The sequence below is a fragment of the Jatropha curcas genome, chromosome 10 (genome assembly GCF_041381405.1).
Source record: "Jatropha curcas cultivar XTBG-Jc1 chromosome 10, XTBG_Jcur_1.0, whole genome shotgun sequence".
NCBI lineage: Eukaryota > Viridiplantae > Streptophyta > Magnoliopsida > Malpighiales > Euphorbiaceae > Jatropha > Jatropha curcas.
In genome coordinates this window covers 16,354,060-16,374,747 of record NC_143160.1, presented here as the reverse complement: position 1 = coordinate 16,374,747, position 20,688 = coordinate 16,354,060, and the positions used below count along the sequence as shown (strand labels likewise).

At 31.3% G+C, this 20,688-nt stretch overlaps 1 protein-coding gene and 1 long non-coding RNA gene across 3 annotated transcripts; one reads left to right on the top strand and one right to left on the bottom strand.

Moving 5' to 3' along the window:
- Positions 1-5,834: 5,834 nt before the first annotated feature.
- LOC105629048 (14 kDa zinc-binding protein) lies at positions 5,835-16,696 on the top strand. 2 transcript variants are annotated; one of them, XM_012210562.4, is made up of 6 exons: positions 5,836-5,989; positions 6,080-6,184; positions 7,805-7,891; positions 9,043-9,190; positions 16,154-16,271; positions 16,352-16,696. In XM_012210562.4, the coding sequence occupies exons 1-6, from the start codon at positions 5,958-5,960 to the stop codon at positions 16,417-16,419; spliced, it is 558 nt and encodes a 185-aa protein (XP_012065952.1). In that variant the 5' UTR covers positions 5,836-5,957; the 3' UTR covers positions 16,420-16,696. The 2 variants fall into 2 exon arrangements, with proteins under 2 accessions (XP_012065953.1, XP_012065952.1); XM_012210563.4 differs by lacking the exon at positions 7,805-7,891 and having other exon boundaries at positions 5,835-5,989.
- A 1,016-nt stretch (positions 16,697-17,712) lies between these two features.
- On the bottom strand, positions 17,713-19,527 carry LOC110008946 (uncharacterized). The gene is made up of 2 exons (XR_002283746.3): positions 19,355-19,527; positions 17,713-18,061 (listed from the first exon to the last, which is right to left on the bottom strand). It is a non-coding gene; the product is annotated as an uncharacterized LOC110008946 (long non-coding RNA).
- Positions 19,528-20,688: the final 1,161 nt, after the last annotated feature.

The following is a 20,688-nucleotide window of genomic DNA, read 5'->3' as shown; positions in this document are numbered from 1 at the left end:
CAAAACTATTAACAACTTTAGCATTTCTAAAGTATAAACAGAAGTGTGAGTAAAATATTATCAAGCAGAACTTCAGAAAATAAAAAGATCAACACAGTGATTTGTAGTGGTTCGGCACTAACTCGCCTACATCCACTCCCCAAAACTCATCTTGAGATCATCAACTATGTTATCTCTTTTCAAGGGTAAGAGACAAACCAACAGTACAAGGCAATAGATCAACACCTAGATCTACCTTTTGTCCCACTAGATTTTCCAAAGGTTCTAGTTAACCTCAACCCTTTTTGTTTTTGGCAGAGTACAGAAACTCAATTCAAGACATTAGAATCTCTCTCACGGAGAAGGTTGTTTGATAACCTATTTCACAATAGCTTCTCACCTAAGCTATTACACACATGTTTATCAAATAAAGACCTGTCTACTAAAGATTACAGAATCTAAATAGACAGATAGAAATGCAAATATAAGCACAGGAAAAACAGTTTTTCAGATTAGAAAATCGTTTAGAAAACAAAACTGTTTTTTCAAAAGAAGTTGTTATAAAATTTCTTTTCTCTTTTAAAGATAAAAACGTAAAGTATAAAGATGAAAAGAAATAAGGGGGTAAGTAAGTTTTGAGAGATAAAAGATATGATCAATGGATGAATACTCTTAAAACAAAAACTCTTTCTTTCACATTTTTCAAGAACAAAAATGCCTTTTTATAGAGAGGTCTGTGACTCTCGTTTTTAGAAAGTGAAAATCTCTTTTTCAAATTAGAATATTGACTTTCCTTATTTAGAAGATATGGAAATCTTTGTTACCAAAAATTTTAAGTCAATATTCTATCTTTTTGGTAAGTAAATAAGAGACAATCTTTCTTTCCTTTAAAATAAAGATTTTTGAAAGCAATTATTTGAATAAATCTTGTTCGAAGAGATTTACTTACCAAAACGAATTAAAATAAGATCTTTCTTCGTTTAGGTAAGAAAATAAATCAAGATTCTTGGATCTTAAAAAAATTTTGTTTCTGAAAATGAAGTACATAAGATCTTTATTCTTGTTACCAAAATTACTAGAGACAAAGTCTCTTTGATTTAGGTAATTTTAATATTTCGAATCTTAAGAGAGTTCGAAAAACAATTTTAACGTAAAATCAAGGAACAAAAAGATTTTGTTTTGAAGAAATATTTTCGAAAAATAATTTTGTTGAGAGAAAAAATTGATTTTTGTACTTATAATTGAATGTTCTCTCTATCCTACAATGAATCCTAAAAGTCTAACCACTAGGGTCTTCGAATGTCTTCATAATCCTTGAATTTGTAGGACTTGCCTTGTTCATTTATTACTTTCCATATGTATTCTGCATAAGATATTATTAGCACAAATAATATAATTTATATAATTTATCTTGTTTTAATCATCAAAATCTCGAGATTAGTATTTGACCCTTGAGCCAACAGTTTGGTAATCCAAGAACTTCTCCATTAGAGAGTTGCTTATATACTTGGTATTAAAATCTATATGGATGGATTCGATAGGCTGCTAAGATTATCTAAATCCACATATGTTAATAAAGTGTTAAAATAGTTTAGCATGGGGGAATCCAAAAGAGGATACCTACCTATATATCAATCTGATCTGGATGAAAGTCATTGGACTGCTGTTAAAACTATCCTTAAGTATTTAAAAATAAGTAAGGATAATTTTAAATTATGGAGAAACTAATGAACTAAGAGTTCATGGATACATTGATGCCATAGGAAAAACACATGGGTAATTGGCTTTAGTGTAAGTGGGAGATTGTTAGTTATATGCCCTATAGCCAATTTGATTGGTTATATTTTGGATATAATATTTCATGTAATAACTATTTTATTATTTATAGAAGGCATTTATTTATTTTTATATTCTATTGTTTGAATCTTGATAAAAGATAAAGTCCATGAGACAATACTGCTTTGCGAAATAATTATAATGTGGTTATAATTATGAGTTTTATATTTACATTAAAGCAATGTCTCTAAATATTCCTAGTCAGCGTTCTCATTATTAGATAATGATTAAAGCTGTTGAGATTGGTACATATTATGTTTTTTCCTTATAGAAGCATCGGTTCTAATTAGCTGAGATTATATGTGATATCTAGAACTAATATGTAGATGCTTATTATTTAAATAAGTCCATTGAATTGACCTGCATGAGAATTCCATATGGAGAGTTACCTGTGTATATGGAATACTCAAGTGATGTTTGTATAAGTGATCCTTTGACTTGAAATTACTAAGCTATCTTATATGGGGATGATTATGTTTTTATTCTTTGTTCACCTTATTCATTCATGAATAATAAGCAATGATTAATTAGACATAATAGGAACTGTATAAAGATACTTGTATAATTAAGAGAGGATTCATCATCCTAGGTAAATTAGGGAAAATGTTCTAATTGTTCTCTACTAGTATTGATTAAGAAATCCTTGCACAAGATAGAATGAAGTTAGTAAATTAGATTTTGAATTTCATTCAAATGATTAATGGCGAAGATTAAGAGAACTAACATGATTTCGTAAAGCAGACACACTTCATGCCTGATTACTAAATCAGAACATTAATGCTGAAGGAATATTAATTACACTGATAAATCATGCACTGAAAGGTTAAGTCAAACCATTTTGACTTTCTAAATATTTGGGTAGTCTTGACATGTTGCTAAACAATGTATTTGACCTTCAAATATTAATTAAATAATTTAATTTATATTTGTTGCCAACATATTTGAAGGTCACACACATAAGAATGGATATGAGAAAGTGAAAACGAGAAATTAAATCAAGTATGACTTAATTACAAATTAGTTTTGGGACATTAAGGGCAAAATTGTACTTTATATTTAATTACAATTTTACCTAAATTATCAAGTATTGACTTAATTGATATTTGTCTAAAATTTATTAAGATAAATTTAGATTAAATAAACCTAATATTTTAATTATGATTTATTTATTTAAATAGTTAAATAAATAAATAAAATTGATTAAATTGAAAATCCTATTACTATATGTATTATAATTTATTTATTTAAATTGTTTAAATAAATAAATAGGCACATATATATTTTAGTTATAATTTATTTATTTAAAAGTTTAAATAAATAATTATAATTTATTTATTGACCTAAGATTTTCATATATAAGGTTTAAGAGATAGTTTAAAGACGATAATTGTTACTAATAGCCACAAAACTAAACATAGAGCATAGGATAGCTAGCATCATCATACACTCTAATATCTCAACTCCTCTAAAATAGTTTTAGAGTTTTTAGATTGTCCATTCGTGTTGATACTACCAGAGGCCGGACACTTAGACAGCTTATGGTTTGCAACAACCTAACCGCGTATATCAAAGTTTCAAAGAATCTGCAAAAGAGGTATTCTTCTGAATAATTTTTATTGCTTTAATCGTATAAACAGATTCCTGTTAGTATAATTATTTCGTTATAATTATATTATTCCGCTGCGTATTATTGATATTGAAACCCAATATCTAGATGGCTGATTGGTAGTGAGAGAAGTGTTAGAATATGGAATGGGAATTGACTTCCTAGAAAACTGAAGTTTTGTGTTCATTTAGTTCCGGTTGTGCTTAAAGAAGATGCTAAAGCAGATGAGACTTTGTACAAACAGATTGTGGGAAGTCTGATGTATCTTACTGCCACACGACCTGATTTAATGTTTGTGGTGAGTTTAATTAGCCGTTTCATGGCTTGTCAAACGCAATTACACATTGCAGCAGTAAAAAAGGTTTTGCAGTACTTGAAAGGCACAACTGGTTATGGGGTTTTCTATAAAAGAGGCGGAGATGGTAAATTAATTGGATTCACTGACAGTGATTATGTTGGTGACATGGAGGACAGCAAAAGCACTTCAGGTTACGTGTTTATGATGAATGGAAGAGTAGTAGCCTGGTCATCTAAAAAACAACCCATAGTCACTTTGTCGACAACAGAAGCAGTGTTCGTAGTTGCAGCTGCGTGCGCATGTCAAGCCATTTGGATGAGACAAATACTCAGTGAGATTGGGCATTCACAAAAGGAAGGAACGAAAATTATGTGTGATAATACTTCAACCATAAAACTGTCAAAGAATCCGGTTCTACATAGGTGTTCAAAGCATATCAGGGTAAGGTTTCATTTCCTCAGAGATCTTACCAAAGAAGGAACAGTAAACTTATTGTTTTGTGGCACTCACGATCAGCTTGCTGATCTATTTACAAAGCCTCTCAAGTTGGAAGCCTTCCAGAAATTACGAAGGAAGCTTGGCGTCTGTGATTTTTCAGATTTAAACTAATTCTTTTTAGCCAAGCATAAGTTTAAGGGAGGGTATGTTAGGAGTTGATTAGTTTTTGGATTCTGTTGAATAAAGACCTATTCTTTAGGGAAGTGCTATTCCTTAGGAGAGTCCTAGTCTTATGGATTTATCTGTTTTTGCTGTTTACGTTTTGTTTTGACTTTATTGTAAGGCCATATATAGCCAAGTCTGAACCGTTTAATTGGGAAAATAAGAATTCCAGTTGTTTAAAGTTCTTTGTTCAAGTTTCTCTTAAGCTTTAACAGTTTTTGCATATTTTTTACTTGAGCAAATTGAAGTGTTGTTTATGGTGGCATGGTCTATTTGGAGAGGAAGAAATGTTTTGCTACATCAAGGGAAGAGAATGTCAAGATCCCAGATAGCGGCACAATCTCTTTCACTATGGACAAATTATTTGGAACACCAGCAACATTGGCAGAGCCACTTGGACACTAATGACCCCACTCAAATTTTTTTTCTTTGATAAATATAGAGTTATTAATAATTTTGATCCTATCATTAAATATAGAGGTATTTCTGATATTTTGTTTTATAAAATATCATAAATATATGATAAAAATAGTAGAAAAACATCTATTTTACTATCCGAAACTGGAATGGAGATCTAATAAGGAAGTGTGGGTATTGTTCATCATTCAGTTGAAGCAAAAAAGCAGAAGCATTCTTGATATCTAATTAAAATTTGTTCATTTTTCCTCAAGTTCGTTTATTTCCTTTTGCCTTTATAAAATCACATAAAACATTTGTTTCAGAAGAAATCATTTGAATAGAGTATTGAAAATCTCATCAACCCCCTAACCACCATACAAATATGGCCTAATGCATTCAAAATCTCATCTCGATTCAATTTGAAAAATCTAGATTCAACCCGACCAATTTGTGCTATTATTATTGTTTTTGGGTTAGACTAATGAAATCTTCAAGAAATTTCAAATTCCAACAATTGGATTCCTCAATTTTAGAGCTTGCTCTATAGCTATGGAGTTTGCTGTTTGGAAGATCCACACAGTAGATATCATAACTAGATAAAATCTGTTTGCTTTCCAATTATCCAAAGACATGGCTCTAACTGTTTTGAATTCAAATCTCAGGATCATGGTCATTATGGTCCTCTAGGTGGACTTGGTGTTGGCATATTTACCATGAATTGATCTTAAGTATTTTGCATTCGAGGAGTTTGTGGAATTGGAAGGTGAGATAACTGGAGTGTGTACCTATCTGAATCTTTAATATTTTTGACTTTTTAATTTTTGTTTTTTTTTTTTTTCGTTTTGTTTTGTTATTAAAATATATTGAATATGTTTTAATGCATATAAGAGGAAAGGAAGAAGATGATAATGTGGCGGGTAATCATGGGTATTTTAGTCTTTTCGTGTAAAATTAACGAAAAAAAATGTTATTTTTTGGATAAAAGAACTATATAATCAAACGGAAGCAAATCTAGGGATGTCAAAATAATTTTAACAAACAATAGAAAGAGTTGCTTAATTTGGTCAAAACTGGAGGGCTAAATAATTATTTTCCCTTTTATTTTTAATTTTCTTAATTTTAAGCAATGATATAAAGAACAACTTTGTCTCTTTACAGCCCGCTTACTGTAAAATATCCATGGCGGCTGTCAGTTCTTTCGCTCTTCTCCGGTACTCTCTTTTCCCTCTCTCTGTTTACGTTGTTGGTTTGAACTGCAAATTTAAGGCAATGTTTGGTTGTTAATTTTGTTCTGTAAGCAGGAATTGTGCAATTAGTACAAGAGCATTCTCTAATGTGAAAACCTCCTCAAGAGCCACCATCTCCTTTTTGAACAACAAATTCCTTCTGCCTATTCAGTCTCGAAGGTATTATGTTTTGTTTTACATTTTTTTTTTAAAATTTTATCTTTATCCTTCTAGATTTCTGTACTGTGGAGTGCAAATAATCTAACCCATTTCAAGTAGAATATAGAATTATAGTACTTAAGTTCATTTCCTAGTAATTAATACTAATCTTTCAATTTTGTTCCTTATTGTTGATTTAGAATGTTAGGTTTCTACCATTAATCAAAGGCTTTTGTGTTGATGGATTTTGGGATTTTAGGAAACCACTCAATGTGGTAGATGTGCCAATTTCTAATATTTGGATTACCACATTCCCCATCGCTGAATTTGTTTCTTATTGACATTATACTGATGGAACAATCCATATTGAGGACATGATTGAGTATTAAAGAATTTTTTTGAGAGTACTAGAAGTATTTTCTTATACTTTTGGTCCAAAAGCTAAAAGATCCATCAATATAAGGGCTTCTTTTTACAAAATCTGCAAAGAAAAATTGTAGATGCACAAACCTGACAGTTTCTTTCTTTTTCCCCCTCTCCTGATGCATGTGTTAGAGGATGTGAATCTCGTTTTCATCTATTTATAATTCAACTACCTGTTTCCTTTTTTTTTTTTTTTTTTTTTTTTTTCTGATTTGTCTGGAAACTTTGGAGTATTGTTTGAAAATGAACCAAGCTTTTATTATAGGAGTAAGATACTCAAGGATGTTATTGTTCTGCATTTTTTCCATATAATTTGAACTATTTGGTATTGGAGCATTGTCTGGCGCAGATTTATTTAAACATGATTTGAGGGTTTTACTTACATGAATTTGTATTTTTGGTATAATTTACAGGACTTGAGAGGAGAATATCTTATCTTCCAATTTATGTTTAGCTACTTTTCTTATGTAATAAGTCAAATTATGCTTTATAATAATTGTGGTATGCAACATACTAAAGAAAATTTGTGCAGATGACTACTTTGACCATTTCTAGTCCCTTCTCTACTAGTAATTTACATCATATCATGCATCTGATTACTTAGATCGAGTTCTAAAACTTTTTGGGAAAGATGCAAAGAAACTACCTTTGTAATGCATGGAACAAAAATTCTTTTTACCCTCTATTCAGTTGGGGAAAAAAAAAAGCATATTAAAAGTAGCTCATAAAGTCCAGTTCTGCTGAAATTGACACCAAATTTATATTATGAAAAGGAGCTCACTAAAGGAAATAATTATGTAGATTTACAGCCTTAAAATTACAGTTTCTTATTTTTGGTAATTAACCTTCATTTATTAGTGCCTGGAATATTGCCCCAACAACGTGTAAGGCATTCTCTTTCTTTGTTGATGCTATATAGTGTTGGTGCCTCACCCTTTGTAACTAACAGCACCAGTTATCACCTCTTCATTACTTGATTCACTGCATCATATCTTTTTCCATGCTGATGGTCCCAGCATTGAGCCTTCTAGAATATACCTTGAAAGGTTTTGGGCCAGGCTTCTTCCTGTCAAAGACAGTCTTTGATTCCAAAGCATGTAACAAATTATGGTTTAAGCTTACACTTGCGTGGTCCCAGAAATATATTTCTTGGTCAGAAGTAACTTGATTGTTACTTGAATGTTTCCTGATGTCTTTATTACTTATGATATTATTTAGATCTCTGTTTTGCACGACTGCTATTAACGATGAAGAAGCATCTGCCAGAGCAGCAGCAGCCAGTGCTGAGAGTGGAGCTCCAACCATGTATCATCACTAGTGACACAATAACCCTGGTTTGATCTCATGTTTTAAGCCATTACAAACTGTTTGAACATTTATGTTTAACTTTTGGACTTTGACGTATCAGGATATAGCAGAAAATATAAGTTAAGTGGCCTCCTAAGATGCAAGATCTTAAAAATTCTTGAACATGAGAAACTCTCAAGTTTTCCTTGAGATTCTTCTTAATACAAGCTTATAATGGCTTCATAAGGTTACTAAATTTGCAAATAATTAACACATGAACATTTTATTGGACCCAAGCATCTGAAATCTTTGATTTCATTGATTCGAAAGGCTTGCTCTGCAGAAGTAAAGAATAATTACCTTATGATAATATTAAACATGGGATTTAAGTGTTAAAAAAACTTAAAGTGAGAGAGATAGACTGAGTATCAACGGTCAAGAAGAAACAAATAATATTTGAAGAGGTACATCAGGGATCTCATTTTATTTTTAATGCAAAGAAAGCTTCAAATAAAAATAAAAATATTAGCAAAGGTTAGGTATTTTTCTCTTTCAGGAATATGTGATAATGTGTTTCTTTATCTCAAAATCTCCATAAGCATATGAATTGGAATTTTTGCAATGTTAGATTGCCTTTTGGAGTGGATTATGACCTGTCTTTGTGTTATTGATTACTTTCCACTTTTCCTTCTCTGAAAATTTAATTTTGCTCTTTTTTCACTTTTCTTCTCCTCGTCTCTCTCTATTGCTCTCTTTCCAATTACAAACTTGTTATAGTACCATATTGATATAGTTTATGTAGAGGATGAGCTGAAAGGCACATCTTTTGCATGGTATTGTTAGTCGTGCAAGGTGGGTTTGGATAGGGTGAAAATGATTTGGAATAGAAACATGGGTACATTACCTGCTTAACCCATGTGCATTTACCCACCCATTTAGCCATATATCCATTATGCCAAATATATAAAATATCTATGCAAAATTAGAATTTGCAAATTAGGTGTAAAAGTTGTTCACGAGTTCAGATGTTTCTGGTAAAATTTATAAAAGTAGGCAAATAAATAAAATTAAAATTCAATACCATATTGACTGATGATTATTTTTATGAGATTATTGTGCAGTATTCATGTGCATTAAGATTCCCATCTCTAACTGTATTTTCCTTCCAGTTTTGATAAGATCATAACAAAGGAAATTCCTTCATCCATTGTATATGAGGATGACAAGGTCCTTGCTTTTCGAGACATCAATCCTCAGGCTCCTGTTCACGTTTTAGTTATTCCAAAGATCAGGGATGGATTGACACAGCTTTCAAAGGTTAGTTTGCTGATATTTGTTTCATTATGTGCACATATTTGTAATTTCTTACCTTTAGATGGATACAATTCATGTTTCTTTTGTGAAATTTGCTGGATTAGTTGTGGAACTATAAGTTCTTGTATGACTCAGTCCCCTTTAGGATCAGAATTTTATTTTTTTTGGCAACTCACTGACATCTTCTCTTTGGACGAGAGCAAACTTCATATTTGAATTGTGACTTCAGATCAGAATTTTATTTATTCATTGGCATCTTATATTTGGACAAGCCCAAACATCATATTGAGTTGTGACTTAGGATCAGATTTTTTTTTTTTTTTTTTTTTAGGCTACTCATTGATATCTTATTTTTGAAGAAGCCCAAACTTCAGATTTGAATTGTAATAGCTAATTATAAACAAAACCCCTTTATTTCTATCAAAAATCAGCATAATTGATAATATGGAACTTTCATGGTGAGGAAACATTGCATTCCACTTGTCAATTAGCTTACAGCCTATATGGATTGGTATTCCTTGCTAAAATGTTCATGTGAAGTGCCCCACATTTGTAGATCTCATTTGATTTATGGCTAGGTTGAGCGACCTGCGGAATCGTCTTAGGTCCAATTCCTTTTAGTAGGTAAATTAAGGCCTCAAATGGGGAAAGAATCATCATATGAAAATTGAAAATTTTCACATAGACGATATGGGCAGTTCATACCATCCATACATAGTGTTTGCTAAAGCTTCGATGGAACCAAATTTCAAGTATTTCTGTCGTATGGTTTAGTTTTAAAGAAGGAAGAAGTTTCAGGATAAGGAGTTGAGTTAGATATGATTAGAGTCAGAAAAGAAGAGAAACTTATAGTTGCTTGGTTACTGTGAGCAGTCACTTGGGTCACTGCAGCTTTTGAAAGAAAGAAATAAGAAAAGAACTAGAGAAATAGGAAAAATGAGACACAATAGCATGCAAGCCTTTGAAATCAAATGACTAGCTTACATTCATGTTTAAGAAATACATTTCCTTGTTGAGCTGGGGCTATGACTCATAAATGAGAAAAATTCATAATGCTCTCTAATTATAATCAAGTAGCCTCCTAAGAGTATCTTATGAAAATCAAAAGCTTCTAAATCTAAAGAACAATAAGCCTTGTATCTCATATGGGAAGTTACACCATATTCCAAAATAGAAAAGCTCATGGGAACAATAAGCTTCTAAATCAAAAGCTTCACTTTTAGAATCAGAGTCAAAATAGTTTCCAAGTTTGTTTTTCCTCAACTCCATCACCATTTCTGAAATATTTTTTTGAAATTTTTGTGGCCAATTTTTCTAATTACCCAATATACTGAATCATAATTGCACCCACGCTTCTGAATTAGGTAGCATTGGTGTGCACTTGTGCATGTATATGTGCAAGCAAAGCAGATGGTTACAAGATGTGTACCACAAAAACATCTTGACTCGCCATTTTGATTAAAGCCTCCCAATTTTCATTCTGACAGTAGCATTAAATTAAAGTCAAGGACTTTACCTTCATTCATTTAACAGTCACAGGGTTATAGGATGTGTAGTTCAGGATTGCCCTGAGTTTTGGCATGGTGAGCATGTATTTCTTGCATTCCTTGTTTATCATTTTCCTTTCTTCCCCTTCCCCCACACCACCACCCCCCCCCCCCCCCTTCTCTTTTCTAGCCCTTAAATTTTCACCCTTGGTGGATGACAACAATTAATGGCTTTTACTGCTTAATCGGATAGATTTTTTCTAGATTTTCTATTAATTTACTCTTTCTCATTTTAATTTGCCAATACTACCAAATTTAGTACATTTACTTGTTAGAAATGGAAGTTCAATTCTGCTGAATATTTGGATGTAAACTTCAGAATTATTTTGATCATTCACTGGAGTTGCTTATTGTTTATACAACAAGATATTTAAGGGCATCTAAGTAACCATATGAACATTGATGAAAGAAACTGATCTATGTATATATGAAAGTATTTGTATGTATTTCCCTTTATCCTATTGAATATTAATCAACTTAGACTTGTTCCTTCCAAATATCATATTACGTAACTGTTGTTATCAATTGAATTGAGTAACTTGTTGTGTATTCATCAATGAGAAAGAAAAGTATATATAAACAAGTTATTCCTAAACTATTTAGGAGTAAAAATCCTAGACTACTTAGGAAGAAATCCCTAAGATTATGTAGGAATATTAACTTTCCTTAACACTCCCCCTCAAGTTGGAGCATAAATGTTAATCATGCTCAACTTGTTATAGATATAGTCAACACGAGCACATTCAAAGCTTTTGTGAAAATGTCTCCTAATTGCTCCCCAGTTTTGAATATGACCTGTGGAGAAAGCTTTTCTTGAATTTTATTGTGAACGAAATGACAATCAATCTCAATATGCTTGGTGCGATCATGAAATACTGGATTAGAAGTACAACTTGATTATCACACCATAATTTAGCAGGTAATGAAGACTTTAAGACCAATTTCATTCAACAGTTGATACACCCATACAATCTTACACAGATTGTGCGATGGCTCTATACTCTAATTCTGCACTGGATCGAGAAACCAAATTTTGTTTCTTACTTTTCCATGAAACCACATTTCCTCCAACAAAAACACAATATCCAGTTTTAAATCTTCTATCAACTTTGTATCTTGCCCAGTTTACATCTGAATAACACTCAATATTAGAATGTTCATGATTTGAATATAACAGTCCTAGTCCTTGAGCTCCCTTACATAAGATTTGTTCTAAGATTGGCCAATGATTTACTGTTGGATTAGACATGAACTGACTTACATCACTTGTTGAATATGCAATATCGGGATGAGTCGCTGTAAGATAGGTCAATTTACCAACCAGTCTTCCATACTTCTTAGGAGCTTTAAACAATTCACCATCCTCTTTTATGAGTTGTACATTGGGTGCCATGGGTGTATTTCATGGCTTAGCACCTAATTTTCTTGTTTCTATCAACAAGTCAAGGAAATATTTTCTTTGGTATAAAAGAATATCTTTCTTGCATCTTACTTCCTCAATTACCGGTAAATACTTCAACAGATCCAAATCTTTTGTCTGAAATTGAGAGTGAAGAAAGGACTTTATGCCTGTAGTATGACTACCAATAATAACAATACCATTAACATACACTATTAATAGAATTATGCTATCTTTAGAATTTCTATAGAATACTTAATGATCACACTTACTTTTGTGCATTCCAAATGCTTGAACTGCCTCACTAAATCTACCAAACCAAGCACAGGGACTCTGTTTTAACCTATATAATGATTTGCGAAGGTGATAAACTTTCCCATAGTCCCCCGAGCAACAAACCCAGGTGGTTGCTCAATATAAACTTCTTCATGCAAATCACCATGCAGAAAAGCATTCTTGATGTCAAGTTAATACAAAGGCTAGTTACAAGTTGCTGCGAGAGAGATAAAGATACGAACCGATGCAAACTTTGCCACTGGAGAGAAATTATCTGAATAATCAACACCATAAATCTAAGCATACCCTTTGGCTGCAAGACTAGCTTTGAGACGAGCTACAGAGCCATCATGATTAACCTTTATAACAAATACCTATTTACATCCAATAGAGGTCTTCCCAAAAAGCAAAGTTGCCATTTTCCAAGTACCATTGACATCCAAAGCCGCTATTTCTTCTTCCATAGCAGCTTGCCAGCCAAGATGAAATAATGTTTCATGGATAGTTTAGGAAAGGAAATAGAATCTAAAGACACAATGAAATGTGGTCGTAAGAAACAAAAGAAGAAATAAGATAAGCACACTTATATTTACCTTTTCTAAGAGCAATAGCAAGATCAATGTTAGGATTAGGAGGATCCAAAATGGTAGGAACTGGATCCGATGACAAAGAGTCTGGCAGTGGGCATGAGTCGGGAGCCTCTAACCTGCGAGAATAAACATGAATAATTAGAGGACTAGGTTTAGTAGGTGCAGGTGCAGGTGGATGTCCCGCAGAAAGGGCGGATTAATAGGTTGAGAGACAATATAAACCAGAAGATTATCCTCCCCTCCTTGACTATATCATAAATAGGAGAGGAAGAAAAGAAAGGAGTAGACTCAAAGAAAGTGACATCAACAAATGTAAGATGACGACTAAGAGTTGGAGAAAAGCACTTGTAACCCTTTTGAAGTCTAGAATATCCTACAAAGACACGTTTAAGGGATTTGGGATCAAATTTGGTGATATGAGGACGAACATCACAAACAAAACAAGTACATCCAAAAATATGAGGTTCAATAGGACAAGGATTTAGATGGTAAAAGTACTATAAGGAATATCACCTTGAAGAATGGATGAAGACATACAATTAATTAAAAAACAAGCAGTGGAGATAGCATCACCTCAAAAAATTTTAGGAACTTTCATTTGAAAAGGAAGTGCTTGAGCTACCTCAAAGAGGTGACGGTTTTTTCTTTCAGAAATCCCATTTTGAGGTATCACATGAGGATTGATGCAAAATGCCAATTTGTCATGTAACTTTGAAACATTTCTGAAAATTATTCTTTAGCATTGTTACTGCATAATATTCATACAGAAACATTAAATTGTGTTCTTATTTCAGCACAAAAGATAGAAAATAATTTGGATATTTTGATTGTGTTGGTATCAAGAGTATTCTCCTGGGGGCTGAGTTTCTTCAGTCATCTATTCTCTGTTTCTTGTTTACTGGATATTCTGTCCTTCATTTCAATTAATTGGAAGCCTTCAAGGCCTTATTAATCTCAGATCCTATTTCTTTTATTTTCTCCATTAGAAATCTGTTCTTTACTCTATCAGGCTATAACATTACGAGCAGTAGTTCCTCTTCTGTTTGCAAAATTATAGTTGCTCCCCCTATTTCCTTGTTTTCCACGACTTACAAGAGCATTATAGTAGCAGAATGTGAGGAATGAGAGGTTTCCGTGCAGAGTACTCTGGTGAATGTTTCTTGCAAAGAAGAAATATTAGTACTAGAAAACAACTTAGTGATCTAGCAGTGTCAAACTCTGAGGTAAACCAGCAAGAAAACTCATAATAGCCATTTGTTCATGTTGAGCTTGTTGCACTTTGATATCAGTACTAAAGGGCAACAGAACATTAAGTTCCTCAGTAAGAGGTCTATCTTGCTTTCATGCTTTGCAAACATCATAGATTCTAGAGATATTGCATTTTTCAGAATATAAGAAGTCCAGATAGTCTATGAGTTCTTTAACAAATTGACAATGATTTATTCGACAGATTATCGCTCTAGAACAACTGAGCATCTTCCCTTAACTAGTTCCGTCTCGTATCATCTGTTGGTGGATCATTAGTAAAATGATCATCTTTCGCAATACTTCGCAAATAAATCTGAACAGTTTTGTTCCAGTCTAAATAATTAGAGCCATTAAGTTTATTTTATGTTATCTTAATCATTACTAGAACTACATTAGTAATGGCAGCCTTGGGTTTGGAAGTCCTCATGATTTGTCAAAAAAATATAAGCACCAGAAAATCACCAAAAAATTACCCAAAAAAGAAGTCCACAGTAAAGGAAAATTACTCTAGTCAGCAACTATAAGAAATCTCAATATTAGAATAGGCAATAGAGACGCAGCAACTGAGACACAGAAACGCAACAATGGAATCACAATAACCAAACACCGAAGTTACCACAAGACACACAATACTATATCCGAACTTGAGCAGCCACAGAAAGTCAGCATCCAACCAAGAAGCTTCAGAAATTGCAGAAGCTTAGAAACCAAAGAAATGCAGAACAGGCTGAAGTAGAAAACGTCACCGGACGTTTTCTACTATTTAATAGAAAACCTACCAAACGTCACCGAAACAGAAAACAACTCAGAAGGGTTGTCCTATTTAATAAAGTCGATGCCGGAAAGGAAAAGCAGGTCGTCGGAAAACGTCAAACGCTCCCACATGCGCCGGCGTGTGGATCAGAGCTTTGGAACAGATGTGGTGTGTAAGAGCCTCGCACAGGGAATCCAGTCACTGGAGGAGGCAGGAAAGGCCTTGGAGTGGGTGGTGAGACAAGAATGTGACCCTAGAATGGTCACCAGCACTGACAGTGGTCTCTCTCTTATGGGAAGCCTAGAAATAAAAAAGAAAAAAATAATTGCAGAAAAAATGAAATTTATTAGAACTCAATGAGCCTTGATACCATGTTGTTATTGATTGAATTGAGAACCTTGTTGTGTATTCATCAATGAGAAAGACAAGTATATATATATACAAGTTATTCCTAAACTATTTTATAAATTCTATACTAAGGAAGAAGTCGCTAAGATTATGCTATGTACAAATAGGAATATTAACTTTCCTTAACAACAAAAAATGATACATCTCTTATTCATTCTGTTCATAACTTTAAAGCTTTTTTTTTTTTTTTTTTTTTTGGTAATATCACGTATCAGCTGTGGGGTTGACATGAGAATCGATTAAGTTTCAACTGAATCATCATAAATGAGGTGTATTAGAAATTGTTACTTTGGTTGTGACTCTGCTTAGTGTTCCAAAGGCCAAATGCATAAATTGGCACTTCAACTTCACAAAAAAGTTTTATTGGCACCCTCAACTTTTGTTTTAATTCATTAAACAGTTTAACTTGTAAAATTCCACATATTAAATACTTTAACATGCAAAATCATTTTATTAAACACTTTATTGAATAGTTGAAAATTGTGAAATTTATTATTCTAAGAATAGTACTAACTACACATCAAATCAATACTTTACATTAAAGACAAAAATCCTAATAATTGTTTTTGATAGTATAAAAATGCATGCAATTTTACTAAAATTTATAACTATAGGGGCACAAAGGTTCTCATCAAGGTTTGGGTGCCATTAAATTGAAGTTGTAAAGTTAAGAGACATATTTACGCATTTGGCCGCCTTCCAAATTTATAATTCCTGTATGCTGATATGTTCTTTCTTTGCAAGGCTGAAGCAAGACATGGGGAGATACTTGGTTATCTTCTCTATGCTGCCAAAATAGTGGCTGAAAAAGAAGGCATCCTTGATGGTTTTCGTGTTGTTATAAACAATGGCCCCAGTGCTTGTAAGCATATATCTTTGTTTTACGCAATGTTGTTTTCTGATCCATGCCTGTGCTGATAATCTATGGCTCTCTCTTTTCAGGTCAATCTGTTTATCATCTTCACTTGCATGTCCTGGGCGGCAGACAAATGACATGGCCAGCTGGTTAAAGATTTGAAACAAAAGTATCTTCCTATTTTCTCTTTATAAGCCTTTCATTTTGTATGAACGTTTTTTTGAAAATAAATGTTTATGAAGTACAACTTCACAAGTGGAGGCTGTATTCTTATTTCTGGAATGCATGTTTTAAGAAGCTCTGTGACGAAAAAGAAAATTGTGTTCTATTACCTACTGTAATCTGCAACTATCACCTGGACTAGAGTCTTTCATAAGTTACTATTTCAAGGTTATGTTTATGATATCTGCAATATAATTTCTGCTCTCTAAGTTGCGACAGAGACTAGACATGATAAATTTTCCAACAATTTAGTGTTTTCTCGACTCAAATACCAAACGACAGACGAGAAATTTTTACGGGAGAATTATTGTTTAGTCCCTCGGTCCAGGTTTAATACGTTACTTTCTCTTTGCTTTTTTTTTTTTTTTTTCGTCAATACATATCTAACCTTTGCTCCCGTTTAACTGTTTTTACAGTGGGTGAAAGCAGAATTAAAGGAGACAACTTATTTATAAATACTGATAAAGGAGAGAAATATTTTTGCTATCAATCCTACTCTATTGGGATTGAGTATTTGGCCAATTTGATTAGCATTTTTAACTGAAATTTTTGACTTAATCATATTTAGATGAATTAATCGAATTCTTTTGGTTGAATTAATTTTGATCATTAATCGCATCAAAGTTTAAAAAAGATGATCTAATTAACTAATCAAATTTAGCTGAAATTTGTGATTAACCAAGTTTAATTAAAATAAAAATTATTTGAAATTACTAATCACTACCTAATCAAAATAAAAATTAAAATAATTTTCATTTTTAATTTTATTACATCATTGATGTAGTTTTAAAAATTGATTAATTTGATTAATTCAATTTGATTAGCTTTTAATTGAACTTTTAACCGATTATTAAAATTTTAATTTTTTTTAATCGAACTTAACTAATTATTTATTCACTGAATTGAATTGGTCGAATTGGCAGTTCAAATGCTCACCCCTATCATTTGTTGGAAAAAGCTTTTCTAAATTAGATCCATGGGCCCACTTATGGACCAAATAAATGAAATTAAAGAAAATCATAAACTGTCTTTATTTTATGTCAAAATTAACTAATGTATTCCTATATTTTTTAAAATACATTACTTTGCTCCAATATATTGATTCCGTTCAACTATTTCATTTTTTTTGTTAATATTTTCAATTTTTGCTATTAAATGTAAAAGAAAAGACTTAAGTAAACTCGTCTTCCTTTCCCTTTTATTTGTTCTCTCCCTCACCAATAGATTTGTAAACAAAAACAAAAACAAATCTATAAACGAATCAAGATCCAATATCCTTAATTGTTTTCTGCATATTTTCTTTCCTAAACATGTCATATTTTTTCTAATGCTGCTTCCATTTCATGATCCAACAGAATCTGGCAGTGAACATATGCTTGAGCTGCTTCACAAGGTTGACCAACCAAAGGATGATAGCACCATAAAACAATTTGAATCTATTGATGGTGGTCCATTGGTTGAAATGCCATGAGCTGATTCACGTGAAGCATTTGTCTCTCAACTGTATGATCAGTCTTCTTCCTCCTCCCGAAGTTTTCGTTTAAGGTTTGGCCAGCGACGGAGCCACAAATTTTCTTCAGGGGACGAAAAGAAAATATTGAAATTGTCATTTATCAATCATTATGTTAGAATGTATTACAGACAATTTGTCATTTTAACAAAGTTACTAAATGATTTAGACATAAGTCCTTTAGAAAACTATAACATTTAATAAATATAAATTATTCCGTTATTATAATTAAAAGTCAAATCATTGAATTAAACCAACGAAACCTTTTATGTCTCAAATTCTAAATTACTATATAATTGGAATAAAAAACAACAATAAATTAAGACAACTCGAAATTTATAAGATTTAGACTATTCATTTATAATTTTGAACTTACGTTTTATTTATTATGAATTTTAAATAATAAATAAATAAAATTAAGTGATGGCAGTCAATAAATATTCTTAAAATAAAAATAAATTTTAAGTATTAATTTTATTAATGTAATATTTCAAAATCTCGTCTTATTATTTGCATAAACGATTGTGTATATTATTTGATTCAACATAAACTATATATTCTTTTTGTATTGTTTTGTTAAGTTTAATTAATTATTAATTACTATAGTATTTTTAGAATCTAAAATATAATTCTTAAATCATTTTTATAATATTTGATCTAATAAACAAATAAATGATTATTTAATTTTAAATTATAAAATTATCATTTTTTTAGTTTTAACATTGAGTTAAAAGTATATTTTGTAATAACATTTTAGAACATTGAGTGTCAGACCTTTTCGGTTTTTTCTATTTTGATGTCTGAATAGAAAATGTTAGTTTTTCAGTTTTTTCTATTTTGATGTCTGAATAAAATATGTTAGTTATTGAGTGTTTATATTTTGAAAAATTTGCAATTAAGTGTCTCCGGCTGAACTTATATGAATGTTCAATTATGGAACCTTATTTTTTTACACGTGGCAGTTGACGTGGAAAAAAAGAGCTCCACAATTATCATATAAGCCAAATATGATATGGACATGCTGAAAAATATCATTTTTAACCTCCATTTATTATTGGCCAACAATCTATCTATGCAGTGATCAAATTCCCAAGCCGACCCTCAGTAATTAATACCTGGCAATTTCTTGCTTGTTTAAATCATAAATGACAAGCAAATATCAACGGAAGTTAAACTAATGTAAATATGGCTAAAAACAATATATATAACATACAAATCAAAAACCTCACTTTTTATTCTTCATTCAAAGAATCAACGAATTCTTTCAAAAAACTATATATGGGTTTCTTTGTAAAAACCCATCCAAAAATCCACAAGACCAAAATATATCTTACTGTAAAAATTAAATTTTCCATACCTGAAGGTAACATATTGAGGATCTAATACAACACCATCGTGGAGGAGGAAGAGGAGGTGTTGATGGTTGAAAGAGAAACGGAGACGATCTAGAGTTTCTAGAAAGAGAAAGGGAGAAGATTTAGGTTGTTGCTTTAAATGAGGGATAGAATGGGAAAATCATGTAAGAGTACACATGGAGTCCAATGTGTATTGATGATATGGATAAAAAAATACTATCTCGGCGCCAACACATAAAAACTGGAGCCCACAAATGTCTAGTTGCAATTCCGTTAGTCCAGGTCAGACGGAGGCACTCGAGTGTAAATTTTATAAAATTTAAACACTCAATTGATAATGTTTTTCGTTCAGACATTAAAATAGAAAAAAAATTAAAAATCGAGACACTGAATATATAATTATCACAAAATTTTAAAATAATAGAACTTGCTTTCAAAATATTAGACATGTATTTAAAAAAGTGTCTAGAGATTTGATATTGTCTGCTTACATTTATAAATAAATTCTTAATTTATAAATAGTGATCACGTATAATGCTATTAAATATGTCCTAAATAGAAGATAGCATTAAGATTGTGTTCGGCAATAACTTTTTTAAGTAGCTGTGGTCAAAACGCTAAACGTTATTTGGATTAGCTTTTAGATATTAAGCTAACGTTTTATAAAAACGCTAAATGCTATTTTAAGTTTTTAGAGGTTAAAGTAGTGTTTTATAAAAAGTTAACTTATGTAATATTTAGTTTTTAGCGTTTGTTGAAACGCTACTAAAACACGTAACAGTTACCAAAATAACTAATTTTACCGGTGCCATTTGTTGCATTTAAGTTTTACGTTTTTCTTTTTTTTAGTAAACAAGACCTACTTATTCAAAATTGTTTAATTTTTTTCCTTTACTTTTTAGAAAATTATTTTTAAAACGAAAAACAAATTTTATGAAATCAGAAATAGTGGTATATGTAAATGTGTTTTCTGTTTTTAATCTTACCGTTCCTCCTTTTTTTTTTTTCTTTTTTTTTTTTTTTTTTTTTTTTTTTTGTTTTCTCCTTTTATGATAGAAGATTATATTATTATTGAAAATACACCATTCTCATTATCTTTATTAAAATTCTCCACATTTCTATTTATTTTCTATTTATACTCCTTTTCTATATAAATTTTATATCATTTATTTATTTAAACTACCTGAATACTTTATTTTTATTCAATTAATTGTATATATTAGTAAGGGTTAGTGTAATTTTGAAATTTAAATATAAAAACGCAAATTTTCTTTTAATTATTTTGTTTTCAAACTTTGGATTTTTAGAATATTTATCATTGACTAAAATCTTTAAT